The 25,375-nt window shown below is 36.6% G+C and overlaps 1 protein-coding gene across 3 annotated transcripts in view; it reads left to right on the top strand.

Annotated features, from left to right (window-relative positions):
- Window positions 1-15,073, top strand: part of LOC107716219 (zinc finger protein 385A-like) — an 81,107-nt gene extending 66,034 nt beyond the window's left edge. For all 3 annotated transcript variants that reach the window (XM_016522594.1, XM_016522595.1, XM_016522596.1), the window contains 4 exons: window positions 7,140-7,469; window positions 13,272-13,456; window positions 13,585-13,677; window positions 13,809-15,073. In XM_016522594.1, coding sequence (XP_016378080.1) covers window positions 7,140-7,469; window positions 13,272-13,456; window positions 13,585-13,677; window positions 13,809-14,036 — 836 coding nt within the window. In that variant the 3' untranslated portion in view covers window positions 14,037-15,073. The remainder of the gene's footprint in view (window positions 1-7,139; window positions 7,470-13,271; window positions 13,457-13,584; window positions 13,678-13,808) is intronic.
- The last annotated feature ends 10,302 nt before the right edge of the window (window positions 15,074-25,375 follow it).

Raw genomic sequence — 25,375 nt, 5'->3', positions numbered from 1 at the left:
GTGTGTGTGTGTGTGTGTGTGTGTGTGTGTGTGTGTGTGTGTGTGTGTGTGTGTGTGTGCGTGCGTGCAAGTGTGTGTGTTTTTGTGTGAAAGCTCAAGAGGACAATTCCCACGCTTCATGAGAAACACTAGGCTGTGTTGGACCTCAGCTGCCGGGAGATGTAATTTATTGATGATTTTGTTTCACGCATCACTAAAGCCAGCATCTTCTCAGTGGTGGAAAGATAATACTCAGGCCTGTGGAGTCACCTTTACAGTGGTTATAGAGTTTCAGTTGCCTTCTGCATGTTTCCTTGACTATCTTCTGAACCAGTGATAATTTAAAGTGATAGTTCACCCCCCAATATATATACTGTATACTCAGCTGTTCAAGTTTGGGGGAAGATTATTTTTTTTAGAAATTAAAACATTTATTCATCCTGGATGCATTGGTCAAAAGTTACAGTAAAGCCTTTATAAACATTAAAATATATATATATATTTTTTTTTAATTGCAGTAATATTTCACAATATTACTGTATTTCTGATCAAATAAATACAGACTTGGTGCATTTTATGACAGAATTGTTTAGGTGAACTATCCCTTTAAGCTGAAATTCAAGCTGAAAATCAATACCCAACCAATATAGTTTGTGATGCATTCTTAGCTCTTTTACAAGGAATTTCAGCCATGGTTCGTCTAATTACGATGTTTGCTTATTTTTTATATTTAAATTTTTTTTTACATTTCCTGTTGTAGGAAGACTTTTATCCCAGTGAGGATTTGTAATAAGGTTTGAATGCGGCTAACAGGGCCTGAAATATCATGGAGACTTGGCAGGATGCTTGGGAGGTTTGGCATTGAACCGCTTTAGCACTCTGTTTGTCCCCAAGATCCACTTCTGCACAGTCACTCTGTTTAATGAAGCCATACATCTCCAGCAGTCTTCTACACATCTGGAGATTGTATAGAGACAGAAGGCTGCACGACACTCGTCTAGGTCTCCATATTTCACAGCATAAGCTTGAGGTGGCATTAAATTTACAGCTAGATCTTTCTCCATCTCCGACAGCACTGTTCTATTGAGCTACAGTGGCAGAATCACCACTCTAACATGCAGACTCTATAAAAATGACTAGGATCGTTTGGTAAACAGGCCTGCTGTAATGTATGGAAGATGCATCTGGGAATCAGCGATCTGAGCGAGGCAAATGAATGCTCCCGACTCCATAATTAATAAGTCCCAAAGCTCAATGAGGTGTCTTGTTTCAGGGATCATTAATCATTGATGATGGGCAGGGTAGGAGTAGGGTAAAGGCTGGCCTCTCTTCTACCTGACCCCTAGAACATCTGATCCACATGTACGGGTCACAACCAGACCCCTGCTTCACCATGTCACACACCATCTTCTCCACTACAGCTGTCAGCGGCTGGGAAACTGGAGCAGCTTTAATAGCGGGTTTAGTTTACTGTCTGGAAACTGAGAGATTGTTCTCGTGGGTTCAGGTTCTGTATTTGGAGTCTGTAACTAAGCTATCATAATTCTACTGAACACACAGGCATCATTTAAGCTTTCTGTCATGGCCAATTTAGTACCAACCACTTGATGAAACTAATACAGACAAAGCTTTTTCCAATTGTTCAGCATGAGTTTACATGCTGTTGTGTGTAATAATTAAGTGACAGCCCACTAGAATTTGTTATAACTTGTTATATTTTGTGTTTGCTGTGGTTGCTTTGATGTGCTCTTCACCTCCCATTTGCTTTTTGCTCCCACTGTATCAGTTACAGTTAAATCAGAAAACAACAACAACAACTACAACAACATAACTCCTGCTGGTGATACATTAGGGATGCCACAATCCTCAATATAATATTGAACTTTTCGGTACAACATCCACGGTTCAATACATGCTTGTGAATTGTGTTTTTTTGGTTTTGCGTTTAAATAATTTCTGTGCGTTTTATTTATTGTAAAAAAGGCTATGTCGATTAGCAATGGATTATACTGTAAATATGCTTAATTATTAAAATACCCAAGATGGCTTGAAGAAGACAGATAAACCATATATTGTCGCAGTCGAGTGTTTATTGTCTTCAAGTTTCATCATTCAAAACTTCTCTTTTTATTCAGTTACAGGCACAGCGATAGCTGGATGCCTTTGTCCATATTAGGGATTTCCTGGAGCGTCATGAGTTCTTTTACTTCTGTGATGCATATGTGGAGTTTCTATGTGAGGGCACCCTCCGGCTTCCAGTATGAATGAAACAGATGTTACATGTGTTTATAGCGCTCAATAATAGCCAATCCAACTTATTTTGGGTAAAAATAGTAAAAAAATAATAGTTCTTTCAAAAGAAAGTAGACATATAATAATCCATGTCTTTCTCCAGTGTACAGAAGTGTACAGGAGTGTTTTTGTTGTTAATTTGTTTTTTAAAAAAATCACATTTTAAATCGCAAAAAACACTCTGATGTGCTAAGTGAAACAAACCGAAAACTGTGGTTGAAAAACCAAGGTATGTATTGAACCGTGGGCTAACTGTATTATTGCATACCTAATATACATATATATTATTACAAATCTTATATTATGGTGGATTAGAAAACAGAAGATCGCATGTTTGAAGCTAAATCGTGAAACTAAAAAGTAATATCTGGCAGATGTACGGTTTAAGATATTGTTTTAAGTATTTTAGGTTCATTTGAACGTTTAATTGTTCCCTAAATTATTTTGTGTGTGTATATATATATATACAGTTGTGCTCATAAGTTTACATACCCCTTGAAGAATATGCAAAAATGTTAATAATTTTCACAAAATAAAAGGGATCATGAAAATTGAACTCTTTCCAAAAGTGTCTGTATGATTTTGAGATCCATCTTTTCAAACTGAGGACAATTGAGGGACTCATACATAATTACAAAAGGTCAAAACATTTACTCATGCACAAGAAGGCAACACGATGCATTAAGAGCTGGAGGGTGTAAACTTTTTGAATTGGATGATCAGAGTAAATTGTCCTTATTTTGTCTTCTGGGAAACATGTATGTATTTATGTAGCTTCTGAAGTTCAGTGCTAAATTAAAAAAATATGATCTTTAATCAAAATAAGAAAAATTTACACATCATCATCATCCTGTTCAAAATAAGTCCCTCAATTGTCCTCAGTTTAAAAAGATGGATCTCAAAATCATACAGTCACTGTTGGAAAGGGTTCAGATATGCAGAAGATGCTGGAGAACCAAAGAATCTGCAGGAGCTGGAGGATTTTTCTGAAGAACAACAGGCAGTTGAACTGTTCAGGACAAACAAGGGACTCAATGAACAACTATCACAAAACATAAAAACAGTCATGGATCATCCAGGAAATGACACTATTGACGGTATTAAGATATGAGGGTTTGTAAACTTTTGAACGGGGTCATTTTTACAAATTCAGTTATTATTTTGTCTTGTGGAGTATAAATATCTGAATACTTTCCGTACCCACTGTATATATATATATATATTTATAGTAAGAATGAATTCACTTGATAAAAACATTTATAATGTTACAAAAGATTTGTATTTCAAGTAAATGCTGTTCTATTCATCAAAGAAAAAATGTATGAAAAAAAATCATCACAAAAATATTAAGCAGCATAACTGTTTTCAACATTGATAATAAAAAGAAATGTTTTTTGAGCACCAAATCAGACATTCTGAATGGTCTTGTAATACTGAAGACTGGAGTAATGACTGCTGAAAATTCAGCTTTGCCATCACACACACACAAAAAGCCATTTTAAAATATTTCAAAATAGAAAAGTTATTTTAAAATGTAATAATATTTCACAATATTACTGTTTTTACTGTATTTTTTCATCAAATAAATGCAGCCTTGGTGAGCATAACTAGCAGTGTCCCTACCACTTTTTAAATACAAAGTGATGCCCATGATTCTATGCCCACTGTTGGTTTGCAACAATTGCATGTTTAAAGCAGTAACAGAGCATAATATTTGGGGGTTCTTTTGGACCTCTGAACCTTCTTGAAAATATTTACATCACTACTAGCTAGTATTTACAGCGGCTGACTCCTCCAGCAGTTGAAGGAAGGCATGTGTTAATTTAAGCATTAAAGATGAGTCCTCTGAAAGTGCATGTTGTGTAACCACACTTTCAAATATGCAGAGCAAGAATAAATGAAGGGGAGACGGGTCGGGCACACATTGCAGCGAACATGGAGGGCATGTCAATGATGGTGGTGGATGGCAACCATCCAGAGGATGGAGAATTTTGAAATCCCCCATTACACACTCTTCTCCACCCCCGAAGTGCGATCTGCTAACTCAAACCACATGCATATGGCCAAACCCACATTTTTCACTACACACGCACAGTGTGTGTGTGTGTGTTTGTTGGAGGGTGGGGGCCTGTAAGGGAATGGGTGTGTTGTGGAAAAGAGCCCAGGGAATATTAGCTCAGAGTTAAAAAAGTTCAGGCTATTCAGAACCAAACCTGCACCAAGTACAAGACACATAGTCCGGTCCGTCCATTCTGATGCTATAATAGCTATTGGACGACACGTTGGTCTATATTTGGTGTTTTTTTTTGAAGGGTCACAGGGTTTGCTGTAACATCCTGTATCTTCCAAAAAACCAGTATGTCATCGCCCTGTGCTTTGATCCAGATGATCTTTATGAGGCTCTGACAGGAGCTCAAGCCCAAAGAAATATAGAGCACACTCTCATCTACTCCAAAAACAGAGAGATAGACAGAGGAAATCTGCCTGGAAACTTCCAATGTAGAGAGAGAGGACTGTTTCCTGTCAAACGAGGGGTCTGGTTGCTTTTAACTAGGTCGTTTCCACCTGCCATTCAGGATTTGCCACCACAGCAGAGGCTGTTGAACTTCAAATTCCATGGTGAATAAAACCCTGAACACTGTTTCTTAAGGGGAGGGACATTGAATTGGAATGACTAAGAGTTTATGTAAGACGTTGTGGTTAAATATTTGTAAAATGACAAAAACATACATCATCTTTGTAAGGAAATACAGTAGTGAAGTCACTGCTTACTTTTCCCCCCAAGAGATACTTTTTCCTAGTCTCTCTAAAGCCAAAATCTGTAGGCTGGATGTTTGCCTTTTAGTTGATAACCCATTTTTTAAACTGAAAATGACAGCCGGATCTGTGTACCACCCCACTCCCAATTTGAGGGTGTTTTTAGTATGTACCCAAAGTAGGGTGAATGACAAAACATGTCTTTTTCTATATATTAACTGTTTCCAGCAATGCCAGGGTTTGATTTTCAGTGACACATGGACTGTGATATTTTTTTAAGAGAAAAATGAATACTTTTATTCAGCAAGGATGCATTCAATTGATTGAAAGTGACAGTGTAAAGCCATGTTTTATAATGTTACAAAAGATTTCTGTTTCAGATAAATGCTGTTGAATAGAAAAATTTAAAGGGATAGTTCACCCAAAAATGAAAATTAGCCCATGATTTACTCACCCTCAGGGCATCCTAGCATCTGACATTGCTCTTTCAGACGAATCTAATCGAAGTTATATTAAAAATTGTCCTGGCTCTTCCAAGCTGTATAATGGCAGTGAATGGTGCCCCTGTTATTGAAGCTGAAAAAAAGTGCATCCATCCATCATAAAACTACTCCACACAGCTCTGGGGTGTTAATAAAGGCCTTCTGAAGCGAAACTATGCATTAGTGTAAGAAAGGTATCGATTTTTAAAAATATATAAACTGTAATCTCCAGCTTACGGTCACTCAAGCAGACGCGTTCACGACAAGGCGCTCGAGCGCATGACACAGACGTAGCGGAAGGCCCAACCTAAGCTCCGGGGAGAAGACTGTAGTCTCGCGAGAACCAAGTTTTGTTTACAGCACAGGGAAACCACTTGAACTACATCTGTAGTTTGTGCCAAAGCCGCTGCAGTCTCCTTCTCGCGGAGTTCCTGGTTGGTGTACTCTGGTTCAAACAAATATGGCTGGGCAAAAAACTAATTCTCTTCTTGCCTTATATCGAAATCCTCTGACATTTTTGCTTTCTCCTCTGTGCTTCCGTGTTTGTCACTCTCTCCCCGGTGCTTACGTTGCGCCTTCCGCTACGCCTGTGTCATACTCTCGAACGCCTTGTCATGAATGCGCCTGCTTGAGCAACCGGAAGCTGGAGATTACAGTTTATACATTTTTAAAAATCAATATTTTTCTTACACTAACGCATCGTTTCGCTTCAGAAGGCCTTTATTAACACCCCGGAGCCGTGTGGAGTACTTTTATGATGGATGCACTTTTTTCGGCATCAAAAACAGGGGCATCATTCACTGCCATTATACAGCTTGGAAGAGCCAGGACAATTTTAAATATAAATGCGATTGGATTCGTCTGAAAGAGGAATGTCAGATACGCCTAGGATGCCCTGAGGGTGAATAAATCATGGGCTAATTTTCATTTTTGGGTGAACTATCCCTTTAAGCATCCTAACTTTTTTCAACATTAATAATAATAAGAAATGTTTCTTGAGCACCAAATCAGCATATTAGAAAGATTTCTGTGATCATGTGACACTGGAGACTGGAGAAATGGCAGCTGAAAATGTTTAAAATTGAAATAATATTTCACAATATTACTGTTTTTACTGTATTTTGATCAAATAAATGCAATCTTGGTGAGCATAAGTTTCAAAAACTTCGTTGTACATAAAATAGCCTTATCTGAGGCAGTTATCATGGGTTTTCTTGTTCTCCTTAGTCTCTGTCAACAGAAACATGTTTCTGTTAACAAAGACTACTATTTTGAGTCCTGAACGCTCCAAACTGTATGGTTACATATTGCTAAGCATCTCCCATTTTACTTGTCATATTAAACTAAACCATATGTGAAAGCTCAGGGCATCAAAATTTTATTTTATGAAGTCAATTTTTTGCAAACTTGTTTTTATGTGGTCTATAAAAGCGGGGGCTGCACACTTTAAGACAAGGTATTTGAAGTATGCCTGGTTTGAGGTTTACAGGAAAACACGTTTCTGTGGCATGAAAGCTCTTGAATTCCTGCGTAGCAGCTTTGTTATTTTCAAAAATGAAACAGCAGAGGCCATTAACTTCTATAAATACTCAATTTAAATGTCATTTTGTTGTTTGCTTTGCTTTGCAGATGAGACACAGTCAGCGCCACAGTTAAATGGATCTGCGGTGACCCCAGGGCCCGTGGCCATTTCTGCTCCCCCTACCCCAGAATCCCCCGGTCCTTCTGCCTGTCCTCTTCTGCCCACCCCCACTACCCCTCAACCACCTCCGGCCACCTCCTCATCTCCTGGCTGTGGCTCTTCTAACCCAGAGCAGACTGGCACCGGGTCCCCTGGGGCACCATCAGTCACTCCCAGCAACCCTGAGACCGAAGAGGACAAAGCCAAGAAGCTGCTTTACTGCTCACTGTGCAAAGTGGCCGTCAATTCGCTCTCCCAGCTGGAGGCCCACAATAAAGGTGAACATTCATTTAGCGACAGCTCGTATAAACTCAATAACTTACTGTGCTGACTGATTACACAAAACATCCGTCACTGGAATAAAGAGTCTCCAATGAGTGCTTAGAGGTGGATAGATTATACATAATAACAAATGCTCCCTGAGTATTTTCTTGTTTGAGGGACTCACTAGTCTGTACCTGTGACTTTGTACTGCTATTATTTTAAAACTCTTAAAAGCCATTTTAAGACTCCACAACACAACATCATGTGTAGCAATAATATGCTGATGCAATCACTTTTCATTACAGAAAAACAGAAAAAGCAAATGCAAACATTTGCCAATGGCAGGTGCATTTAGGAAATTAACTAACCATAAATATTTTTTGCCAGCTATGATGACACTGTTATCAATTATAAAAAAAAAATTAAAAAAAATCATAACATTTATCCTAACACACAAACACACACACACACATACACACACACACACACACAAACACACACACATATATATCAGCTGATTTTAGAAATATTAAATTCTCAATATAGAAGTATTAGATTTTAGTATTAGATCTTTTTTCATACAATACAGATCCTAGATACCTTTCTGATGCACAAGTTGTGATTTATTTTATTTTTATTTTATTCATATTTATTTTTAGTCAAACTATTATTCAGTTGGAATAAAACCATGTTGCTCAGGGCCGCTGCTGGCCAAATGGGTGCCCTAAGCAAAATTGTATTGTTGTGCCCCCTACCCCAAATATTATGGAAGTTAAAAAAAACAAAAAACACCTACTATAGGGGTCAAAATAAAACTTTAATAAAATATAAAAGTAAATAAATAAATCAATTGTAATTAAACTGTATTATTTACAAAGTACAATTGTAGTTCTATAGCAAAAACAAATACAAACTAAAATTACACATATTAAATAAAACATTTTAAAAGATAAAATTTTATCAAAATAAACATTAATAAATTAAATCAAAACCGCTTCATTCTCATTTGTAACAAATTGCAGTACTATGCACTTCTAAATAAACAGTTATTGGCTGTGGCTCTTCTAACCCAGAGCAGACTGGCACCGGGTCCCCTGGGGCACCATCAGTCACTCCCAGCAACCCTGAGACCGAAGAGGACAAAGCCAAGAAGCTGCTTTACTGCTCACTGTGCAAAGTGGCCGTCAATTCGCTCTCCCAGCTGGAGGCCCACAATAAAGGTGAACATTCATTTAGCGACAGCTCGTATAAACTCAATAACTTACTGTGCTGACTGATTACACAAAACATCCGTCACTGGAATAAAGAGTCTCCAATGAGTGCTTAGAGGTGGATAGATTATACATAATAACAAATGCTCCCTGTGTATTTTCTTGTTTGAGGGACTCACTAGTCTGTACCTGTGACTTTGTACTGCTATTATTTTAAAACTCTTAAAAGCCATTTTAAGACTCCACAACACAACATCATGTGTAGCAATAATATGCTGATGCAATCACTTTTCATTACAGAAAAACAGAAAAAGCAAATGCAAACATTTGCCAATGGCAGGTGCATTTAGGAAATTAACTAACCATAAATATTTTTTGCCAGCTATGATGACACTGTTATCAATTATAAAAAAAAAATAAAAAAAAATCATAACATTTATCCTAACACACAAACACACACACACACATACACACACACACACACACAAACACACACACATATATATCAGCTGATTTTAGAAATATTAAATTCTCAATATAGAAGTATTAGATTTTAGTATTAGATCTTTTTTCATACAATACAGATCCTAGATACCTTTCTGATGCACAAGTTGTGATTTATTTTATTTTTATTTTATTCATATTTATTTTTAGTCAAACTATTATTCAGTTGGAATAAAACCATGTTGCTCAGGGCCGCTGCTGGCCAAATGGGTGCCCTAAGCAAAATTGTATTGTTGTGCCCCCTACCCCAAATATTATGGAAGTTAAAAAAAACAAAAAACACCTACTATAGGGGTCAAAATAAAACTTTAATAAAATATAAAAGTAAATAAATCAATCAATTGTAATTAAACTGTATTATTTACAAAGTACAATTGTAGTTCTATAGCAAAAACAAATACAAACTAAAATTACACATATTAAATAAAACATTTTAAAAGATAAAATTTTATCAAAATAAACATTAATAAATTAAATCAAAACCGCTTCATTCTCATTTGTAACAAATTGCAGTACTATGCACTTCTAAATAAACAGTTATTAGTTAAAAAAACATAAGTAAATTAAGAGCAGTCAGTGTAATAAAACACAGTTTTTAAAAAAACAGTTACCTCATGGCTATGATTTTATTAATACAGTTTTCTGATTGATTTTATAGTCTCAAGCATTCAGAAATCACACAAAAGAAAATTAAGCAGTTTTACTACGATAAAACCATGTACATTTTTGTAAGGGTTGTGACGTCCATATGTTTTTGTTGAAGAAATTATAGAGGCTGTAGCAATTCTATCGCAAAAAGGTGGCCAAAAATGAAAGATCAAGTGGATATTTGAATTAAATGCAATAATGTCAATAATAAACAAGGATTTGATCGTTCTGTAAGTGAAACAACAACAATTGCCAGGCCTTTGGCACCCTTTGCAGGCATTTGTAAATAGTATATTTATTTTGTATTACATTATGTATTTTAACAGTGTTATTTAACGAAACCATATGATTATTATTAATTAACCAATCATTATTGCCTCATTGTTTTTATATAACGCGTTTTAAGTCATGTTAAAAGCTGTTGTTCACTTAGGTCTGCTTTATTACCGCAAAAAATATTAGGCTATCTGAGTACTTCTTTGTTAATTATTATTTTATATGGTTAATTTGTGGTTACCATGGCTACAAGAACCATGATTTTTTTTTTCGTAGTAAAACCACGGTTAATTTTCATAAGGGAACATGGAAACTCAGAGAGAATATTAAGGCAGATGCGTTGGTGGTGGTGAAATTATTACAGACATCAAAACACGTTATTAACGTCAACAGACAAAAAAAGTTTCAGAGGATTATGAACGTACATGAAAATGATACACGGGCTTCATCTTGGGCTTTTTAACTTTTTTTTTGAGCAACTGGGATGGTGGCCCCTCCGGGAGTTGGTGGAGTTACTGATGTTGCTGTTTCTAATAAAGTTGCAGACAAACTAGGAAATAATATACTTCACAGGATTTTTATCATCCTTATTTTTTACTTTAATTTTGCACATGCAAATGTTACATTTTAAATGTTGTCTTTCTCAGTACTTGCTCAAATTACTTCATAAGACATAATTATTTTAAGAACAGTCTGCAAGATTTATCTTGTTCTGTGAGCAGCAGAAATATGCTTTGCGTGGCTCAAGGCAGTTCACAGAGGAACACTAGCAATTACATCCATCGCTGAAAACCCCTTTAAACTTCTCAAACAGGCATCTTTAGAAGCTTTCACTCTCATGATTTATACACAGCTTTACAGTGGCTCTTGCCCTCTCGGTTTGCACCAAAGGTGTGCACAAAAACGAACAGTTTATCAGTTTTTGTACTGCAGTGCAGCAAGTAGTATTTCGGGGAGTGTTTGATTTCTCGTGGTATATCGAATGCCTGAGCATATCTCGTTCTGCTCTATTATTTAGTTTGTGTCAACACAAACAATCCTGTTTGAAGAGATGAAGGTGGATGTTGAGGAGATTCTTCTGCAAAGGCACACACAACTCTATTTATTATAGATCTCCTCTTTTATTTATCAGGGAAAACTGCAGTCATAGTTGCAGTGTTTATTCGGTCTGATTAGGAATTTCTCGTGTTGAGCTTGTTGATTAAATGGTCTGTTTTTCCCCAGGCCAAAAGAAATGAATGCCTTTACATGAAGTATTTGACAACTGTTTATGTGGTCTGAAAATTAAAAGGCGCACATTCACGCTTTGATACATGGAAGACACATTAAAGTCGTTCCTCTTGGAACACAACCATGTTTTAAAGTAAACATTACAAGTTATGAGTGATATCAGGGCATCGTTGCCAATGGAGGGGCAAATTTTAATCAGTCTGGGTTTATGAAAGCTATCTGGAATCAGTACAGTCCATTCCCTAAATTAATTATCTAAACCACAGTCAAAAAAATCTAATCATATGTTATGCAGACAACCACAGATATAAGTTGGGAGGGTTAGGGAGAGATTAAGCTTACTTTATTTCTGCAGTTGTATGTCCAGACACAGCTGTCAATTCCTGTTTATCTGTGTATTTCTCAGATGGCATTTACAAGTGACTGTTACACAGTGAAACTAGAAACGCTCATTGTCTGGAACCAATTTTAAGTCTAAATATTGCAAGAGTGCATTTTTGAAGAGTACAAAGGCCATTCATGCTTGTTTATTAAACCTAAACTTAAGGTGAACCTTTGGTCTAATGAGAAAATGAAGGCTGCTTTTGGTTTGGCAAGAGAATGTGTCGACATTCCCGATGTTAAGAACAAATCAAATACATAGTTCTATGAACCCAAGCATGTGGACGTCACGTGTTTTTTGTCCATATCTTAGCTGTGTTTTCATTGACATTGTGAGGCCAGGAACATGACGGCGAAACATTTAAGGAGAACCATGTGTTGCACAGCTCCAAACACAGGAAACGGATAAATGATGAGCTTTGTTGTAATGAGGACAGGCAAATTTAAATTTAAGTTTTGCAACAACGTTTTAAAATTGAAAGCCAGGCAGTATACTACTTGATTTATGAATAGTACTGTACAGTAATATAACCTGAATGAAATTCAAAAAGGATATGATTCACAAGTGCAAAGCATTCCAACAAAAGAATGGTGTGACTGCCTATTAGACATGTGGACACTGGACAGAAAAAAGAATCATCCCTGGCATGAGCAGCTGTATTCGAGGGTAATTCAAAGTGGAAGATTCAAGAGCCCTCTAGTGGTCATGACCGGATATTACAATACTGCCTGTAGTTTATATTAAAGTAAATGTTATCTATTTATTTGAATGGTGTGACTGCCTATTAGACATGTGGACACTGGACAGAAAAAAGAATCATCCCTGGCATGAGCAGCTGTATTCGAGGGTAATTCAAAGTGGAAGATTCAAGAGCCCTCTAGTGGTCATGACCGGATATTACAATACTGCCTGTAGTTTATATTAAAGTAAATGTTATCTATTTATTTTTATCATAATACAATATTCTTATATTTTTTTATTATTGTTGTTACTATTATTATTATTACTTATTTATTGTGTTAAATATTTTTTATTTAATTTGGGGTTATTTGATTTTTTTAAAGAAATTAATACTTTTAACTCAGCAAGGGCACATTACATCATCAAAAAAGACATTTATAATAATAAAATAAAGAAGATTTCTGTTTAAAAAAAATGCTGTTCTTTTGAACTTTCTGTTTATCAAAGAAACCTGAAAAATTTATAAAAATTTACACAAAATATATATGTTTTTAACATTTTCATTGATGATAAATGTTTCTTGAGCACCAAATCTGCATATTAGAATGATTTTTGAAAGATTTTGTGACACTGACAATGTATTCAGAAAGAAAATAATTATTTTAAATTGCAATAATATTTCAAAATGTTACTGTATTTTTGATTTAAAAATGTAGCTTTTTGGTAAGAGACTTAAAAAAAAAAAAAAAGTAAAAAATCTTACTGACCTTAGACTTTTGAACCGTAGTTTATATGCATGTATGTATGTGCATACATACAATATATTTTATTTAAAATAACACAACATTTTTAAAACCACACTTGTATTTCTCTGCACTCCTCAGGCACTAAACACAAAACCATTCTGGAAGCCCGCAGCGGACTGGGCCCCATTAAGGCATACCCTCGTTTGGGTCCGATGCCCAGCGGGGAGCAGGGAGGCGGGGCCACAGACCCCAATACTCAGGAACGCACCTTCCACTGTGAGATCTGCAACGTGCGGGTCAACTCAGAACTGCAGCTTAAACAGGTGAGCATGGTGTTCATCATTTTTTTCTTTTAAATGCTCGTCATGTTGTTTTTACGTATATATTGTTACTGAGCGACAAATACTAAATCAAATTTGTTTCAAAATTGGTATGTTTGATATGTTTGCAGCACATATCAAGTCGAAGGCATCGGGACGGTGTGGCAGGAAAGCCAAACCCCCTCCTGAGCCGACACAAGAAGCTCAGGGGAGCTGACCTTGCGGTAAGTGGTAAACAATTACGGTATTAGTTGCAATTGAAATGTTGTTGCATACACTGAAAGTTATCTTTGATAATCGGATGTCAGATTACAGTATGATATTGTTGGGGCATAAAGTTTTTCTCTTCATACAGGATCTCACCAAAGCGTTAGGCGCCGGCCTCTTGCCGAGTCCTCTGGCCGTTGCTGCAGCAATGGCAGCAGCCGCCTCCTCCAATCCGCTGGCTCTCCGCGCAGCAGCCCCCACCCACCATCCACATCATCACCTCCTGCAGGGTCCGCCCCTCAGCCACGCCATCTTGAGACCAGCTCCGGGGCCCATACGCACCTCACATGGGTCTATTCTGTTCTCACCGTACTGACCCCCCCCCCAGCCAATCACAGCCAGTCTGGAGCCTCACCTCCAAAAGCACACTGTGAAGACGAAAAAATTGTGAAACACCACAGCAATGACAAGAATCGGCCCATCAACAATAACGTCAATCATTAAATCGAGCAGAAGGGGGCGCATCCATGAAGGAGGGTGCGACTGGCGTTCCAACCTTCTTTCCATCTCCTTTAACTGCCTCCTCCATCTCTGTTTGTTCGGATCGAGTGATTTATGAAAGGTCAAATGCAGGGATTGTTGGAATAGAGCAATACTGTAAGCTGAGTGCATCTGACGTCCTTGTACTTTCCCTCTATTTATACTCATACTGTGAGGTAGCAGCAGTCACATGGTAGCCAGACATGCTGGAATGAGTTAGGCAACTTTCTAGACACCCAAAACACACAAACCAACACACAAAGACTACAGTTAAATGTTGTTTTGGAAAAAAAAGCACCCTTAACCCTATGCACTTTGAGAAACCATCAGTATGCTTCTCAAAGTATTCGCTGTATTCAACTTGTCCTGTCTGGCTTTGGCATCTTTGCAAGAGGAAATCGCCTCAATCTCCATTGCAATTCCACCACGTCAAGACTCAGAGCAGGGGATTGTGGAGAAGGTCTAAGGATGCCCGACACTTTCCGAATGCTGGCTCGAATTGAGAAGCTTAGACGGCAGCGGCGAAAAGCCCGACTTCATACAATCGAATTTCTCTAGGGAAACGGAGGGATTCAGAAGAGATACTCAAGATTTCTTTTGTGTCACTTTTACATCCGTTAGCGCTAGGAGCGGTTGACTGAAAAACCCCAGACCCCTGTCTTAGATCTTAGAAAACCAGTAGATGTCTATTTATTCTATTGTGTAGCGTAGTTTAGTTCAGATCATCCAAGCTGGTTGACTTTAGAAAATATTCAGAAGTGAAATATGTACGTAGAGGATTATGTAACTGCTGATAGATCCTGAAATGACATGGACGGGTACTTTGATTCTCAGAGAAAGGCAACAAACCTAAGCACACTCTTGGACTTACAGTACATACAGGCTCCTCTCTTCATTCTGTCTCTGTATGTTCGGTGGACATTATGCAACCCCAAGCAATACGGCCCCCCTTCTGTCCGACTTCCGCGTTCAGTCTCACGAGACAGCCTGCATCAAGCAAGGACAGACACCACAGGTCAGCCACTCCAGCGGACGCCCAAGAGTCTACAAAAATGAACAGAGAGAAGACGCAGAAGTCACAGAGGACACGACTGTGCAATCTCCCCTTTTTTTGGTATGAACTTTCTGTCTTGAATCTAAAGCCATGCAATGCATATAATTTTTTGTTCTTTTATTATGATCAATGAATTGTTTTGATGTTGTTGGTTTAAATTTTTTTTGGGTTTGTTTTCATAGCACACTGTTACGTTGAACAAATATTGTGGAAGTTCTGACAAAAAAAAAAAAAAACATTGAACAAAAGAAAAAAAACTGGAATATTTTTCTATGGAAGATTGAAAACCTGCACTCGGGTGGGATCTATGTGTTGTAGAAATCATATCTGGAGGATGTAAAGTACACATAATCATAGACATCAAACTAGGGCCTGTCGTGTTTATGGAGATACGTGACGGTCCACTGATAAGCAAAGTGCGACAATGTCTTACCATTGTTTGGATATTGCAATGCAATAAGCAATTGTCATTTAGAGAATTTATAAATGGATCTGTACGGCTGCTAATAGGCCTCCATGTTCTTCCACAGAGATTAATTAGCCTTTTCAGTACAAAAGCTGGGCGTTTTAAGCAAGAAAGGGGCACCCACGGGGACGGGCCCTTCATATTAAAGGGTCTTTTCTCATCTCTGAGTGTGGGACAGAGTATATCTGAACGCAAACAATGTGTAGTCAGCCATAGCGTAGGGTGACCGTACGTGCCATTTTCCCAGGATGCATCCTGGCCAGGATTTCTATATTGCCTAAAATATCTAGGTTTTGGCTTTGTTTGCATGTGCAGACCGATCGGTGTATGACATCAAAGTACCATACAGACGGTTGGGGTTGCCGGGGGGGGGGGGGAATCAATGTCTATAAATCAATAAAGAATATTAAAACTCATGTCTCATGCTTATTTTTTCATAGCTATATTTTATGAAATGTTCTAATTAGTTAAAAAAGGTGTACCATTCAAATTATTTAAAACATTAAAACAAACTAAAATAATAATAAATTTAAAAAACTCTTGTTTTTTTTACAGAAAGAAACTGCCAGCTGTGGTTGCCAGAATAAATATGTAAAAATACAGTAAAAATGTAAACATATTTACAGAATGACCTGTAATTTTTTAAGCTAAAAAAGACCAACAACATTTAAAACCGTAAATCCAACAGCGCTTTTCTGCTTCATTCAGTTTTGTATCCTTTAACCAACATCATAACACAGGTGGTAAAAAGAAATACAAAACACCATCATGGTAAAACACATGACAAAAATAATGCACTAAACATTAATTAAATAACAATAATTTTTAATTTTATGTTTCTGTAATGGTTAATCCACACCAGATTGTGTAAACTCTTTAGTCACAGTAGTGTTTCTAATGCTAAAGTATAACTCGGATTTAATGGATTCAAAGATATATTGCACAAAAGTTTCATCAAAAGCGAGTCATTGGGAACAACTAGAAATTATCTGGAAGTCAATAACAACAGAGACTGTGGAAAAGTACCTAAAAAAAATGCAAGCTGTTATCAAGGCCAAAGGAGGCCATACAAAATAAAAATAAAATACGTTTTATGATTATTGTGTGTGTGTGTGAATAAAGGGATTAAACTGAACTGATTAAAAAAAACTATTAAGAAACAATTATTTCAACAACATCAATTGTGAAGTGTCACACAGGGAATTCTGGGAATGTAAATTTATGCTTTTTCACTGTCAATTATAATTTTAGTTTTTCCCTGTATATAGTAAGGAAACGTTCCGTTTTTACCACAGGATTTAAAAAGTAAATCTCGTTTCTGTTCGTTATTTCAACCGTACATTACACAGAAAGTGAAGAATAGTTTAAGCAGCTTTACATCCCAGCTCAAAAATGTGGAAAATCAATTTCGGTCACTAGACGGCGCTGTAGGACTGATATGCTCACAGTGCATCAGGCGCACTCAAGCAGGCGGACTAGTCCGCTGTGGATTTTATACACTGTCTGCTGCAAAATATTAAAACAATTATTGAGTTAATAGATAATAAACAGGCTGAATTAACACCTTCTGTGATGTATTCATGTTTTAGTTGTAAACTTAGTGCACTTTTAAAATTTTAATGTTGATCTCTTTAATATGCCTATATCCATCATATCACACAAAATATGGGGACATGATGTGTCTGTCTGAACTTATGTTTACCCGTCCTCATCTGTTGGGGACATGATGTGTCTGTCTGAACTTATGTTTACCCATCCTCATCTGTTGCTTTGTGAACACATTTCAGTCCATAGTCTGTCGATATCGCCTGTCAGCACATTACCACTTGACCTTGTGGAATAATGTTTTTATTAGACACATCATTCAAAATTATTCAATCAAGTAGTTCACACAGCTTTGTGGAATTTCCCGATCCATATTACATTTGTATTTTCAAGGAAGCACATTAATACTGGGTGTAATGTTTATATGATGATAAACATTTAGGCACTTTCAGGATTTTATTTCTATAATTTTTATGGTGATTATTATTTGTGTTAAATGTAAATGTTGTGTTAAGAGCTACATCATGTGTTGAAACAGACCTACAATGAGTGTCATCAGCTACACACCAATGATTATGGTTTTTATTAATGCCTATCAATAAAAGAAATTCCGATATCAAAATGTAAGAACTTTTAATATAGTGTCACTAGTCATTATTTAATAATTAACCATGCAACTGATATTGAGTAGGACTGATTACAGAGAGCTCTCTCCGGATGTTGGCATGTACATTTATACGATCATATGTTAATGAATTAACATCAGCAATTCAATGGTTTTGGAACAAGACTTTTTTTTTTTGCAGCTTATAGTCGCAAAAAATGGTCTTTTTGAACTGAGCAGGAACCTTTCAGTTCAGTTTTCTGTAGTCTCTTTTATCTCTAAGTATCAAGGAAATTTCTGTTTTTCATAATATCCACCCTTTTAAAGTTGAACCAGTCTGTTCCCAACATTTCAGAACAGTATCATCCAAAATCAAGGAACATGAGCAGTTCTTCACTGAAATCTGTACACATACTGGGGTAGAGAGGATGGGTGCAGAGGAGACAGGAAAGCTGTGGCAGACACACATTTCTCATAAGGACACGGTGTCAGAGTTTGAAAGGTTCACGCGTTGCGCTCTGCAAATGGAGAACTCCATTAGCTGAAATATGTGCCTGTGCTTTTACCAAAGATTTTAGCACTAACCTAACAAGTCTGTGGGGATAATTACACAGCAAACTAACACATACATCCAACAACAGCAAATCGTGAAAGGTGAAAGACATGCAGAGAAGACAGAAAAAAAAGTGAGTAGGGTGATTAATGCACTTTTACATACTTGACACCTACAAAATATTCTAATGCTGACAAAACAAAACACAGCAGTGACAGCGCTGAAGTTGACGAGTTCTTTGTGTACACTTTGAGATTATTGGCGAATTAAAATCCTTCCTTATGATAATGTCACAAGTAGGGGATTTAATTCTAGTTTCTGTTCTCAAATCTTTGCACGTTCAGTAATTACAAGGAAATTGAGCCCTCATAGTGTGCCACTGTAAAAAGCTGAAATCCACTGTTTGACCCTCAGTTAACAGTAAAACCCACTGCTTTACCACAATATATACTGTATGTATATACGATCGAAAGTTTGGAATTACTTTTTTATTATTTAATGTTTTTCAAAGAAGTCTCTTATATGCTCACCAAGGCTGCATTTATCTGAGAAAATACAGTAAAAACAGAAATATTGTGAAATGTTATTACAATTTAAAATAACTTTTTTTTTTCTTCATATTTTAAAATCTAAATTATTTCTGTGATGGCAAAGCTGAATTTTCAGCAGTCATTACTCCAGTCTTCAGTGTCACATGATCCTTCAGAAATCATTCTAACATGTGCTGCCCAAGAAACATTTCTTATTATTATCATTATCTTCAATGTTGAAAAAAGTTTTTGCTGCTTAATATTTTTGTTGAAACCATGATATACACAGTTTGGGGTAAGATTAAAAAAATAATAATACTTTAATTCAGCAAGAATGCATTAAAGACAGTGGAGACAAAAGATTTCTATTGAAAAAATTTTGTCCATTTGAACTTTCCATTAATTAAAAAATCCTGAAAAAAATGGATCAGAGATTCCACAAAAAAAAAAAAAAATTCAGCATTGAAAATAAAAAGAACCATTGTTAATAATTAAGCACCAATAATAATTGAGTACCAAATCAGCAAAATGATTTTTAAAGGATCATGTGACACTAAAGACTGGAGTAATGGCTGCAAAAAAAAAAAAAAATCAGTTTTGCCATCACAGGAATACATCACATTTTAAAATATATTCGAATAGAAAACGGTTATTTTTATTTTGTGTGCAAATGCTTCTTGTTTTATTTGTGCAGTTCACTATGTTCTAATACTAATGTGCTTAATACAAACATATTGATTTTCCCACCCCTTTACCCACACCTCTTCATCATTCCCATAGAGATGTGCCTCTCTTTGCCATGATGCTCTGGTTGCACGCATCTGTGTGAGAGAGCCTGGCTTTATGAACCCCGTCCGCATCCCAGCAGTGGCATCATACATGTAGAGTGAAAGCTGGAGGCTACACTTCTCTGGAGCTTTCAACCTCTCTGTGTGACACCCATCTCAGAGAGAGAGCAACAATACTGAGATAACTCGCGTCCCTGAGGGGTTGGGAGTGTTCTGATGGCTGTTTGAAAGGACATTTGACAGCTTTTCTTTCCCCAGTCACGATTATTTAGGACTCTACCTCAAACAACAATTCAGATCAGGTGTGTATCTTGCAATCTGACTTCAAAGGAAAGCAAACAATCCTGATAATTGGAGAGGGTGCAATTTGACATATAATGAAAAGTAAAAAGGTTCGTTATGATATAACAACTCTACTCCTCTAAACGAATTAATACCCCAGGCTTGCACTGCCTCAAGTAGCCACTGCATGAGGGTTACATATAATTGAATAACACAAATGCAGGCTCTTGATTAAATAGATGCTCACATTGTTGCATCCCTGTACGTAAACTTATTTGAGTAAATTTTTGAAATGTTGTGCCTTGAAAAGAAAAAACAAACAAAATATAAGTGAAAATAATTGACAATATGAAAACAAATATTACAAAATATATAAATTATATAAAATATGTAAATTAAATATATAAATTATTATTCACTGGATACAAAAATTGGTAAAGCTTCAGAATAAGGCAGCATCTCTGTTGTCACACTGAAATCAAAATTAATGTACAAAAATAATTGAAATTATGATTTTAAGAATGGGACCATCATGCTATTTGAAAAGAAGTTGACTGTATTAAAAAATAGCCCGAACAACAGTTTGAAGTTATTATTTTGGAAATAATAGTTGAAAAACATATGAACGTCGTGATACTTCCATGTGACATGTTTTAACAGTATGGTTCTATAAAATATAATAATATAAAAACATATGTGTGTGTGTGTGTATATACATGTATATATATATGTGTATGTATAGTGTTATCTATCTTTATTTATTTGTGTGTGTGTGTGTGTGTTGATTGTCCAAACGATAAAAGTATAAATCTGTAAACATCATTTAAAACTGGAACACTAACTTACATTGGGCTAAAACCCCAGATGCAGAAAGGGGAGTTTGTACATGAGTGCTTCCAGATGTTTCCAATAAAGAAGACATTATAATCTCTCTCAGATTCCCAATGATGCTTCCCCTGAGCGAAAGCTGGCAGGTTCAGGTGTGAGCGCATCATACTGATAATTAGACCAATCTCCCTATACACATCACGTCACAAGAGAAGCTATAGTCGGACACAAACAGTTGTTGTCCTTTTCTTCCCAAAGCCTCAAATGAATCAGCCTGTAATAGACTCATTTGCAGGCAGAATTGTCTGTTTGGTTCTAAACAACTGACTACAATCCAAGTGGGGCTTAAATGGAAAAACTGATAGATGTAGACATGCATAGCTGAAGGGATGTAATCGCATAATAATAGATTTGCTTTAGCATTCATAGGTTGCAATGTGTAGCTTACAACAATGGACTTGTCAAATAAAATCTCAAATCTAGATCCCAGTGCAAATATATTACTGTGGTTCAGCCTCACAGGACTTGCTGTAAAACCGGTTATCGCAGTGAATAATTTCTAAGAAAAGAGGCTAATTGATTTGGTACCGCTACATACTCTGCTCAGGTGCAGTGAGCATCTCAAGGACATTCAGCTTTCTACCCAGCATTCATTGTGGATGAAACTAAAACAGCACACAGGAAAGCAGGCATAGAGGCACTGATGCCATCTTTTTACTGAGGAAAAGACTTGGAAAAAAGACATCAAACTAGAGGTCTGATGAGACCTTGTATCTTCATGTCATATAGAGTGTTCTTGCAAATTTAAAACAATGATTTATTATAAAGTGGAAAGAAATGTGACATATTTAGTTATGAACAGCATTCAAATAATATGTAAGAATAAATTCACTATTCACTAAATATTAAATGAACATAAAATAAAAAAAAATGTTTCCATGAAAGTGTTATACTTTCATTTCCCATCACTTTTAAAAAATTTGTTTCACTGTTATTATTGCTATTAAGTTTAATACTATTAGATATGATAGATATATAAAATTAATACTATTAATATTATTAGATATGTTAAATTAAATTACAAGTTACAAGTATACCACTAGGCAAAATTGAACCCAAATTAACTCTGCAGCTCTGTTACCATTATGGTAAATTTGTTTTTAATTATTTTTTAATTATTAAAAAAAATGCTAAATGTTGTTTGTTTAATTTGGAATGAAAATACCAAAAATCACACAAAGCAGTATTTTAATCTGTATTTAGACGGTCACAAATTTTGGTGAGAGGGCTGCAAACATTATAAACCTCACTTAAAATAAAAACAAAATGAAACCGCATTAACACTCATTTAATATCCAGTTTGACTTTTTTCACCTCTGTTCACTAAAAAAATACTTTTTACTACATTTTCTGAACAATATGTGGCATTTCTTGGGCGTTCTATGTGATGGATGGATAGAGGAAAATGCTATTTACTGTGATTGCGTGTGTGTTATGACAATAATCTAATCAACATGCAATAGGCAGCTTGGATGGCAGTTGTCTATTATAGAGGAACAACCATTTGGGAAGCCTATGGCCATCAATCTTGCCTGTGCATTTGTGTGTATTTGTGTATTGTATCTGCGTATGTATGTACGTACAGAGTGTAGGCATTGGAAGTGATGGGATGATGCCATCAACAACTTGTCAGCTTTTCCTCTGGAACATTCTACAGAAGAAAATCATAGAAACACACAAAGACTCCACACATTTGCAATGCATCGATAAAGACCTAGAAATAAAGAGTATCATAGCGAGTAATGAATAATGCGAGAGCAGCAAATGTGGACGAGACAATACAGAGCTGTCATCATCTCTCATAATGCACACTGTAATATGAAGTGACATGGGGGACATTGTCAGCTACATCTCTAATTGAAAATTTAACTCATCTAATGAGGCAGAGGACGATCAGATACGTCGTGCGTTTCTTTCTGTTTGCACAGACAACTTAATGAGACATTTCCACTGTGCTGTATAATATTTTAGAAAATTACTGTAAAGACATTTCATTCAGCCTATGGTAACACATGAGCACTGTAACCGAAGCATCTTATTTATGTCAAGGCTGTTGACAAATTACATTCTACATGTTTTCTCCATCTTTCTCGACCAGTGTGACCCTGCAAGTGAAAGACATCAATTAAACTCGCATTTAGCCGAAAGCATCAATATCTGCAGCCCTACGAAGGCAACTATTCACATGCTGAGCATCACAGAACATCTTTATCCTAACTGACAGGCCTCCAACCAGTGAATACGACAACAACGGTGAAGCCAAGACAGATCACAGCCACTTTGGCCTTTCTAGAAAAAGACAGAAACCAGTTCTGTTAGGAAAACTTAACCATTTCCTAGCACAGATAACATACAGAGAATATAAAGCGCAGAGCCTTGTGTCAAACCGTGAATGTTTGCAGTAAGGTAAACAGGAGAAAGACAGATCTCTTAATGGCGTATTTATGGAAAACTTTATTATGACAGCTCCTCTGGAGGGCCATAACTCACTTGATATCTGTATAAGCAATATGACCCCTGCTTCATTGCAAAAGCTTAATGAGAGATTTCAAGGGCAGAGCGCTAGGAGAAGTTCTCCGCTGTGTTATGTCAGAAACCATTAAGCAACATCTCTGAACGTTTTGAAAGCAATAATCATACCTATGTGTATGTAATGGATCTAGAGTCCATAGAGCTGCATGAATAATGTCTTTAATAGGCACTCAATTCCTTTGTCCTCTTCCAAAAAGGAAACAAAAGAGAAAAATGTCAGAAGTAATGATAAGGTGAGAGCTGTATTATTGCTTTGGAAATTACTTTTACACCCATGGCCTTTACCCCTAGAGAAGCCGTATGTTACCATGGCAATAAATCACCTTCCGGAGAGCCGCAGGGCCTACTGGTTATTCACGAGTCTGACCACGTTGTTTATTGGTGCATTCATCCTTCAGTCTCAAAGACATATTAAACTCCAGTTTCCAAAGCTGACGTGAACATAGACCATAGACATGGAAGCGATCAGCCTTGAATAATTGCAGGATTGAGAGGCATCTTAATATTTAATGGATGTCATTGGCTGCCACCGATTGGACGTTGAAAGAATTGTGGCCCATAGGTGTCAAACAATGTGTAACATCGTAGCTGGAACTGACTGAGTATGCAGAAAAGGGACAAGAATAAATCTGGTAAAGATTGATCCCCCCTCCTGCAATCAGTGAATGCATAATGGCAGTCAGACAAGTTCAATCCTTTCCAATCTGACTTTCTGTTATTGCTTGGCCTATACTGATCCCTGTCATATTGCAATTTCCCTAAAACATTTTAGATGAACGCCAAAGGAATAAGAGGCATAGAGGAGTTGAGACCCTTATCTGGCTGGTTGGGAAGGAATTGGTCTGTCACGGATGGTGTAATATCACTGGAATAAGCCACTAGGTTATTGGGCATCATAAGAGCAGATGTATTCATCACATTTTGCGCCACATTGATTGAGCTACAACACCATTTCCTGTCTGAAGGGCTAAGAAATGTGTATCGACACGGGCGCACACTCGCACAGGAAAGAAACACTCTGCAAATTGTAGTCGATCTGAAGAAAATAACCTTTTTGATCACCTGATGAATGAAGCTCATCAGTAACCTAATATACCTAACAGGTCTGAACTGAGAGAGGTGGTATCAAAGGACACTGCCTTCATTATGGCAGTGACATTTCTACGTCTTAGGGTTACATGGGCAGTACATGGGTCATATATTTACTTAAGCGTTAATTTCAGCAAGATTTGACAGAACTGTTTAATAAGACAAGGGAGGTTGAGGGGGCAGATGCAATTTCGAGTCCTTGGACTCCTCAGCCAGGCTACTGTGAAACATCAGACACTGCAAAATAGTACACGTGATGCATTTCACACAGTGTGTTTCAAATGGCAAACACGATGCATATACTGGGGACAACTGTAGTAGCAGTAGGGATATGGCGGTATCAAATTTTCATGTTGCAATTAATTGCTAATGCTTTTATCGCGGTATGCGGTATTATCATGATATTGAAATGTCGTGCATATTCATTACCGTGATATATCGCATTAACGAATACCGGCACAAGTCTAAGTAGCAGTTTTGAAGAATCTTCACTTGCAAGATGCCTTAATTGCATCAGAATTTATGGTCAATTGTAATAAAATTACAAAAATTAATCTGTAAATGAAACCATATGCACATATAAACAAAATAAATTAAACGAAACAAAATATTTTAAAAATGAAGCATTCAAAATGTTTTTCTAAAGATTTTAAAATACGTTTTTTGTGCATTAATAAACGGGTGTTCATTTATGTCAGCCATTGTGCAACACTAACAGCAGCTATTTTGGCAAGGAAAGATGACGTAAAGGTGCATTTTAAATGATTGTTGTTAATATCACTTCATTGCTCCAAAGCCCTCACTGTGGACAAGACAAGACAATAGAAAGTGTAAATTGGACTCC

This window comes from Sinocyclocheilus rhinocerous, unplaced genomic scaffold (genome assembly GCF_001515625.1).
Source record: "Sinocyclocheilus rhinocerous isolate Xijiao unplaced genomic scaffold, SAMN03320098_v1.1 scaffold148, whole genome shotgun sequence".
Lineage (NCBI taxonomy): Eukaryota > Metazoa > Chordata > Actinopteri > Cypriniformes > Cyprinidae > Sinocyclocheilus > Sinocyclocheilus rhinocerous.
The sequence above is the reverse complement of the archived record's forward strand: the minus strand, read 5'-3'. Positions and strand labels throughout refer to the sequence as shown.